The sequence below is a fragment of the Aspergillus pseudonomiae genome, assembly GCF_009193645.1.
Source record: "Aspergillus pseudonomiae strain CBS 119388 unplaced genomic scaffold BDV37scaffold_30, whole genome shotgun sequence".
NCBI lineage: Eukaryota > Fungi > Ascomycota > Eurotiomycetes > Eurotiales > Aspergillaceae > Aspergillus > Aspergillus pseudonomiae.
The window spans coordinates 68,336-77,232 of NW_022476022.1; the positions used below are offsets into that span (position 1 = coordinate 68,336).

The 8,897-nt window shown below is 47.0% G+C and overlaps 4 protein-coding genes across 4 annotated transcripts; all 4 read right to left on the minus strand.

Moving 5' to 3' along the window:
• Positions 1–327: 327 nt before the first annotated feature.
• BDV37DRAFT_247413 (uncharacterized protein) lies at positions 328–2,246 on the minus strand (the record flags this gene model as incomplete). The annotated part of the gene is made up of 5 exons (XM_032081862.1): positions 1,977–2,246; positions 1,297–1,925; positions 1,108–1,247; positions 572–1,055; positions 328–503 (listed from the first exon to the last, which is right to left on the minus strand). Coding segments are annotated over exons 1-4 (1,009 nt in total), but the record flags the coding sequence as incomplete, so codon positions are not given.
• Positions 2,247–2,556: 310 nt separating this feature from the next.
• BDV37DRAFT_282742 (metal binding domain of Ada-domain-containing protein) lies at positions 2,557–3,282 on the minus strand (the record flags this gene model as incomplete). The annotated part of the gene is made up of 1 exon (XM_032087113.1): positions 2,557–3,282. The coding sequence occupies one exon, from the start codon at positions 3,280–3,282 to the stop codon at positions 2,557–2,559; it is 726 nt and encodes a 241-aa protein (XP_031941765.1).
• A 2,395-nt stretch (positions 3,283–5,677) lies between these two features.
• BDV37DRAFT_271335 (cytochrome P450) lies at positions 5,678–7,266 on the minus strand (the record flags this gene model as incomplete). The annotated part of the gene is made up of 2 exons (XM_032084706.1): positions 5,678–5,731; positions 5,794–7,266. 2 exons carry the CDS (start codon positions 7,264–7,266, stop codon positions 5,678–5,680), a joined length of 1,527 nt encoding a protein of 508 aa, XP_031941766.1.
• A 443-nt stretch (positions 7,267–7,709) lies between these two features.
• On the minus strand, positions 7,710–8,851 carry BDV37DRAFT_271336 (uncharacterized protein; the record flags this gene model as incomplete). Its single annotated transcript, XM_032084707.1, has 4 exons — positions 7,710–8,011; positions 8,108–8,435; positions 8,485–8,646; positions 8,699–8,851. 4 exons carry the CDS (start codon positions 8,849–8,851, stop codon positions 7,710–7,712), a joined length of 945 nt encoding a protein of 314 aa, XP_031941767.1.
• Positions 8,852–8,897: the final 46 nt, after the last annotated feature.

Consider the following 8,897-nt stretch of genomic DNA (forward strand, 5'->3'; position numbering starts at 1 on the left):
TACTTTACGTGGAGGAGGTCCGTATCTGTGAACTAAATGAAGTAGGGTGTATAACGGTGTATTAACTAGGGAATATGTGTCTTTGGGCTTTGACTGTCTTTGCTTGTTTGTAATGTGTGGCTGGCGTGAGACAACTTAGTTCTTTTTGCTTCTTTGTCTCGTTTTGGGGATTCAATCATATCCTGCGATAGCCTCTGGTTTGGTGTTGATGAAGATAAGTAAGAATTCAGTGGAAGATGATGCTACAGTTATACTATATGTATGATCATATTACGCTGTTCAATATAAGACAATACCAAGCTCTCTGTCAACAGAATCAACCAAGCAGGACTCAGTAATAAGGTGAAGACTTGAGGACACAACGGTCTTGGCAAGTTGGGGATTAGGGCATACTTTCCGCATCCGGTAATCGATTTGGAGACCCGGTCGACTGGATTTGTAAGAGCCACCCTCAAGCCTTTTGATCCTATTGTGCTCCTAGATGAGTACCGAATTCTAGTTTACTATCTAAGATAATCAACATTTCAACAATTGCAAGACAGGACGAAATCTGAACATAGTCGGTACATACACAAAACCGCCAAACAGATACTCAAGGATGGTGTTTGGATGTAGTTCATAATATAGCATAATCCGTAGACTATACATGCTCACTCGGCTCAAATTCTTTGTCTTGCTTGCCAACTTCCAGAAATTCGCTACGGCCAAAGATCTGCCCCGAACGCTCAGACAAGGCAAGCGAACAAGCTTGTCGTAGCTGGTGACTTGGTCCTGTATCCTCCGAACTTGATTCATGATCCGTCTTCCATGATAGATTCCACGACTTTGGTATTAAGCAAAGCATAAAATAGGATCTACCACGCAAATCGTCTGTTTCAAACTCCACTTCGCCATCGAATAGAATAGACGCGGCCTGGTTTTCATCGAATCGGGAAACCGCCCAGACTGATTCGTAATGCTGCAAAAGCCGGCCTCGGCGGATAAGCCAGGGTCAGATGGTGGACAAACCGCCTCTAGGAAAGGGAAAACGGAATTCAGCGTAGGCATCGAAAAGTCTAGCGAGACTGATTAGTTGCGTACGTCCGAAGGGTTGCAGGAAAGACAGACAATCTGGGCGATGGCGAACTTTGAATATAATCAACTCCAGCGACTCCTTCTCCGCGTACAGCGACTGCCAGAGCGCATCATCAACGGTGTTCTCTGAACTCAGGTGGGCAAGATGAGAACGGAAATCACGGGTGCCAGCTCTGAGTACGTATTAGTCCTGATTCAGAAGAGGCCCGGCCGATTTCTTACCGTTCTTCAATGTGCATGCTAACTATCTCACGTTCGCCCTTTGCTATGCCTCTCAACGGCCGAGGTTTGCCATGATTTATCCGGAAAGGCCACTTGGGAGAGACTGTGTACGCCTCAGAGAAGTCATATAAGACTGTATCATAAAAGTCACCAGGAACTCTAAAATGCCAGTCCTGGACGTCTCCATGAGTGACCCCCAGTCGATGTAAGGCATCCAGGCGACGAAGGCGGTCGTTTAGCAAAGATATATACCAGTCGCGCTCAAATGAGCTTAAGGACAGCTTCGCAAGCGCCTCCAAGGAGATTTCTGGTAATTGAGAGCCGCGCTCAGCAAGGATACGCCGAGAAGACAACTTCGGTATAATGGCTTCCAGCACGACCGCTCGCTGATGAACATATCCTGACAAGAACCTATCTCTTTGCATGTCGGTAACTATACCATGGAATTTAGGGAAATATATTCTTTCCCGGCGGGAACAGAATCGGTCAATCTGGGTATATGCCCGAGCTTCTCGGACGAACCTATCAAAGTTGAGCACAGCATTGTCTATCATCTGGGGGATCTGGCGCTTCGATACCCTGAGCCGGTAAAGCTGCGACATGGCCTCCCTCTTTGTATAATCGGGAAACTAAAATGGGATGAATTCTTGGTATAGCGCACAGCTAAGGGACCAACTGACCACATTGCCAACGTATCTTCTATGTCCATTGATCAGAAGCCAGAGAACTTGTATCCTGGTCTCGTCTATCGGTCTTGTCTTATCGGCCAGGCCTCGTAGTTTCCAAGCGTCATCTCGAGAACAGAAAGGTCGGAACTGTTGATCGGCCTTGATTTCATTCACGAACTCTGGAGGATTGCCAGAGAAGAAAAAATTTATCCAGGAGTCTTCTTCCTCCATAATAATCGTGGACAGGTGCTCTAAGAATGGGATAAATTGACTATGGATCGGTGAATCGTTGGGCAAGAGTTCAATGTAAGAAGGAAGCCGCTGTTTTCACCCTGTCTAGGCTCCCAGTACACCGCTTAGGCAGCGTCTAGGCTACCAGCCATGAGCCATGATTGTGGCATGCCGATCTCGTTCAATCTGCAAGTGACTTTAATACGAAATTACAGAAACAGAAGCAGAGGGTTGGTTTTTCCACTATTCCGGATGCTCCCTTGCTGCTGGAGCTTCCTACTCCGCGAATGTATGTTTCGTGTCGTGCCACCAATATGATTATATCCTTCGTCTGAGTTACCATACCAGAGCTAACTGTTGACTACCTTAAACTACCTTGAATAGCCCGCCCATAGATACTGTCATTCAAGAAGTCTTTCGTCCAGAACCATTCGTCGAGATTGAAGTTCAAGTCCAGATTCTCTTCAACAGTTTCCACACCTCCCTCCACCATCCCTCCTTTCAGACCATCGACAGGCGCCGGGGAGTTCATAGCTGTTATTGCCGGCGTCAGGAGCCCAGCCCCCACATCCAGCATATCTAATCCATGGGTTTGAGTAGATTGAACTGTCGAACTATCCGTCTCGCCCTGCCTGATCTCCCTCTCAAACTCCATAATATACGCCCCAACCGTAACGCCCATCGTCTTCTTAAACGCCCGACAAAGATAACTCGGCGTAACCCCGACCTCCTGTGCCAGCTCCTTCAAGCCCTGCTTCATCGCCACCTCGTCCTTCTTGATCCGCAAAAGCGTGATAACTCTCGCGACAACCTCCTCCTTTCCCCCGAGAAAACTCGGGTTATCTGGCTCGCATCTCTTGCACGGCCGGAAACCATCACGGCGCGCCTGGTCTGCTGTGTCGTAGAACACAACATTGGCTCTTCGAGCTATGCGCGCAGCACAGGTGGGGCGACAGTAGATCTTTGTGGATTTGACACCGTACAGAAAGGATGAGTGGGATGATGGGGCGCGATGTGTAATGGCAAGCCAACGGGAATGGGAGGTTTGAAATAGATCGGGACTGACAGAGGGAGGTTGTGTTTCCATAATTGTTTCAAGTCTAGAGTTGGGCAGAGGAAAGTCGGAGTGACGTTGCGAAGTATAAACGTGAGCCTTTGGTGCTGAGGGGTATAAACCAGCGCTATACCGGATCGAGTTTTAGGGCTATCATAGGGGCGTGCGTGATTCTGTCATTCTCAACGCCAGATATTGGGTCTAGAATTTGGTCTAATGCTCTATTCGTATAACAGTATACACTAATGCTCTACCACCTGGTCCTCCAATTCCAACCCATAGTCGTGAGTTTCGCAAAGCTGACCGAGACAGATCGGCATCAGGCTTGTGTTTGAACTGCTCCAGTCAATGCATAACTATCTCACTTCGTCGCCCGGTGGTTGGCCCCCTCGGTTGATCATAATACCACCTAATAAGTAATATCGATCCTGAACCCAAAGAGTGTTATAAAGACTATCAGGAGTGCTGGGCTATCTAGATTCGATAGGACGATGTCCGGTAGCGAAAAGCAGACTGTGCAGAGGAACAACGGGACAACCATGGTATTGTGCCGGGCCGAATCGATCAGTAAGATACTTGACTAGACTTATTTGAATCTGTAGCACTATGTCGGACTTTTCTCCTTAATAATTATACAGGAATGACAACGATCAGTTTGTTGCCAATGTCCACTTTGAGATACGCCGAACTCTCGATGATCCATGCCATATGCGTGTCCATGCCTCCAAACTTAGAGATGGGCGAATATCAAGAATTTTATGTGCACCCAGTTGTGGGTCTTTGTGATTTTGTGGGAAAAAAAACCAAAGTATCCTCACGGACCTTGCTCAAGATGGCAACCTGCCTTCTCATTGCCCTTATACGCCTAAGGGATATCCAGATAAATGGGTATCGCCTGGACCCAAAAGTTTTTCCAGAAGACCTTCCAAAGATAGATGTTAAAGCAGATACTGTCATATCTTGCAAATCTGATAATGGAGCAGATGTGGAAGCATTGAAGATATCTGCTCAGATCAGAATTGCCGACATGGCGTAATATCTATCGACTTAGATCTATGATCTGATACAACCCGGCCTTTATCTATCTTTTCTATATTCGTGTATTCCGGATTCATAATAATAGTTGGTTCAACCCGTCCCTCAATTCTGTCTTTTTTTATTATGCATTTTTTTGTATAGTATGAATGGTTAGCTTTAGACGTATTACTTCTAGGGTTGGATGTAGTAATATACATAACCGATCCCTTCCAGCACTTTATTTCCTGGATTAGGTCCCATTTACGATAATAGCTCTACAATAATGGATCAATAAGGTCTTCAATTGAAGGTTAATGGAGGACAATAGTAATACAAATGGAGATATGAATTTGAAATGCAGATGATGGTATCCATTGACGTGTAGAGTAGACCGGACGTGAAGGCCCCAAGGCATCGAGCTTTTAAAAACAAGAGTGAGGCGACCTGAATCTGGCCTACGCAACGCTTCCATGAATCTAACAATAGAGCAATAGCTAAAAGTAGTGTAATATCTACTTTTGACTATTAATAGTATATGATTGTAATCTTCCCAGTTTTTGAACTACTAAGTTGTAGATCCTCATGCTAAACTGGGTGTAATTACTCAATATACATGGATATTTATCTTCATCGACTCAATTCTATTATTTACCCAATCATCATGAGTATTGAAGATGAATTATTTGTCCTATCCGCAGATTCCTCAATTATTAATTTCAGATAGTGATTCAAGATTGGGACTCGATTACAGCAAATTACCCGTCACCTTATAGAATGCCCAATGCCCGATATCAGTTCTCCAAACTCCAGGCCCAGGAAGCCATCCAAAATGGGGGACAAGTACGGAGTGTGATCATTTGTACTGTGCCAGCTAGGATCCATCACACTATCCTTCAATTCCCCGTGTTCCATACAAACTACATATCCTGGGATCAGACTGGGTTTACTGCACGTAACTTTGATAGCATGTCACTACATTGGTGTACCAAGCATCCACGTGCGAGGAGCTGGCTGGCATGGTGGATTAGGCAAGCAAGCCTGTACCCCCCTACAGGATGCTGTGGAAGGAATTGCGCCAGCAGATTGACAAGTGCCATCATCAACGCCGAAAACACAGCGAGCGGAACGGGGCGATGCGCACCCATGGTTGAAGCGGACGTAATGTGCAGTGTATTTATTGCAAAAGTGTGGCAGCGCGCCGCAGGATTTACTCTACAGTTCCGGTGAGATCGCAGCTAGAACGACAGCACAGAGCTAAGTTGGTATCTTCTTTACCTAATTGGCACAATGTCATGGAGCACCTGAGGATACCCAGCAGTGTTGTTTGCTCTTCATATGCCAGACAAATGAACATGGACTACATCCTTGGGAGTAACGTGATCAGTGGTACGCGATAAGAAACGTCTCTAGGCTAGATTCTATCCTTGAAAATCAGTCGACAATTATAGGGCTCGAGAGAAGCGTTCTGCTTTCGGGTCAGTACTTATATCGATACATTTTGCAACACGTCTGCGGGCTGGAACTTGCCTCCTTGATTGAATAATGATACTCGGGGGCATGAGTGATTTCGAAATGGCGGACGATCTCATAGAGAGTCACTCGGAGTTGTAATAATGCAAACTCGGACCCAATACAACTACGAGTCCAAGCGTTGAATGGAATATAACTCCCTCGAACCTGTTGCTGGCTAATCGTTCGTTGAATGGCATGGACGTCATCCCCCCATCGCTCCGGCCGGTACTCATGGGCGGTAAGTCCCCAGGTATTCGGATCGGTATGGACGCCGTATGCCGTCCATCCCACCCATGTTCCTTGAGGAATGGTTATGCCGTTTCCTAGATACACTGGCTCCAAAGTTTTGCGATTGATCAACTGGCTGACTGGGGGGTAGAGGCGCAAGGTTTCAGCGAGTACAGCGGTGAGATAGGGCAAGGTCTTGAGGTCATCCTCGTCGGACGAAGAAGGGCTGTGTGCTGTTATTTCCTGGTATAACTTGTCTTGTATTTGAGGATTTTGAGAAAGCTCCCACAGGGTTGCTATCAATGCAAACTTGACGTTTTCGTGACCAGCGAAGAACAACATTTTAAGGTTCGAGCGATAATGGAAGTCCGACATGAGCCCGTTGTCGCGGGCTCGCTTCAACCGATAGATTAGCTTTTCGGATCGACCCGACGGTGTTTCGGTGGATGTGAGTTTCTCGGTTACGTCGATCAGTGCCTCCTCGAGCTCTCGGATCATGGAAAAGCAATAGGGTCTTGCTGGTCGTAGAGGCCAGCCAATTCTTTCCAACACCGGGAAAAGGTGGATGAGATGCCCCCCCAGGTTCCAGAGGATGGCCAGAAGAGCATCTTGAGCCCGAACAGTGCCGCCATTCAAGGCACCAAAATCAACGTCAAAAAAGCTGTCCCCAAACACGTCAATCGCCCACCGTTCAATTATGTCATTGATAACAACGCCACGATCCGATGGCGCCTGCTGTTGCTCTCGTTTAAATGTCGCTATAAGCCTACACGATGCGATCTTGAGAGCAGAGATATTATGAGCGCGCTGAATACCTGGCTTCATGATCCCGGTGAATTGTTTCCACAGCTCTCCATCTGAGTCAATGATGTTCTCGCCAAACAGACCGGCTAATGTACTATGAGGAACTTTCCCATAGAAGCCACCTTTGGCTACAACGCGTTCATTGCGTAGAATACGGACCACATACTCTGGTTTAGTCACTAGAACCGCCCATTGACCTGAGTTCCAGATATTGACGGCGCCGTGGGTTTCTAGCACGGGTCGAAGACGAGTGTTATGGAAACCGATTTCAGACACGCGGCGATAGGCATCATAAACCGAGATGTAGAGAGGAATGGAGGGAATGCCAGGGCAGCGCTTCGTAAAAACGTGTAGGATTTTGGTCGTGACAACGGCAACGGTAAAGGTCAACAAAAGACCGACAACAGATTTATAGTCAAATTTGGTCACGGTCAATGCCCAAGTGGGATATTCCATGGTTGGAGGGTGAAATTGGAACATTGAGATGAGAAGCCAGTCTGCTTTTCGAATGGTAATAGCAAAGGGTTTATTTTTGTGTGCTTCCAAACTGTCATGCTTCATACTGTATTACTCTGTAATGTGGCTGGCGCCATGGATGTAAGGGGTTAGAGATACAATTGATTAATAAAAATATTCTGGAGTACACCCTTTAGACTCTGTGATGGTGGAATGTCCAATTCGACAGACCCACCACAACTTGAATTCCGTTTGCACCAACAGGGCCGGAGTAAGGACTATTTACTCCATACCGTTGCTCTTGATACACCACACACACACACACCCTGGAACATCTCTTTCGTATTGGTTTACCGCTCGCAGAACTCGGTCTGAACCAGATGACTGGCTGAACGAGGATGGAATGTGACGAGCTTCTGCATAACCACAGCCAATTCTCATCATCAGTATGTTCCCGCAATCCGCATGTGTTGGAATTCATTGGCCGTCAGATATTTTTCATCTGAAATTCCTTCCAGTAATGGTCGGAGGATGGCAGCACGGTCAGGCTTCGCAAAGTACGCGATGGAGAAGCGCTCCGGCACCATCCCGTCGATTTGCTCTTCGCTGGGAAGATGGACTCGATGGCGCGCACTATACAACCCAGTCCACTTCTGCAGGCAATCCCCCACATTCAGAATACACTCGTATGGCCCCCCACTCTCGATGTCCGCGAATTGCCCACTGTGCGGTGGAACCTCCATTTCTGTTACCGGCATTAGCACAACTTGATCACGGAACCCGACCATCGAGAGAACTGAATTGGAGAAAAAGGCAAGGAAAAAGAAAGAAAAGAACTTACGTAATCCTCCGACGGCATCTTGGAATAACAGGGTGATTGTTCCAAAGTCGGTATGCGCAGCGATGCGTGTCGAATGCGCAAAATCCCCTCGGGCGACTGCAGGATAGTGCGTGATGCGCAGCTCATTGGTCTGCTCTGCGTGAAGCTGTCCCAGCGTTTGTTCAGGTAGGCCTAGACCGATCGACAGAGCCTTGAGAATGATTAATTCGGTGCGATAGCCGGCTTCGAAGAATGAAATGAAGGTAGGTTGGAAGGCATCGTCCACCCCCGAAGGGGGCCAGATGTTCTTGTAAAGTGGATCACACTCGGATCCAATGTCGTAAGATTCCTAGCAAGGGGTTAGAATAGAATATTCCTTCGAGGTGAGACACAATCACCTTCATGTCGTTGAGGTAAGGAGATTTGGTTGCGCTGCCATAGCCGGAAACGGCTCCAATGTTCTCCAGCCCGACTGGACTGAAGCCCCGATGAGGATGCGCCGTGGGAGGATGAGGTGATTTCAACTTCTGTTCCAAGGGTAATTGGAAGAAGTGGCGTGCCTATGATAAAGTAAGAATATACGCATTGGTGGATTGGAGAGTGGAAACAAACTGCTGCAAATGCCTGGTCAATCTGAGCCAACGGAATGCCATGATTAATCAGTTTCACAAATCCATATTCCTTCAATGTCGAGACGAATTGATGACAAAATTTCTCTCTCTGAGAGAGATCATGGAAACGAGAGAAATCCAAAGTGGGCAACATGAGGAATTGTGATGTGGACGATTGATTGTTGCTGGATGGCTGACTG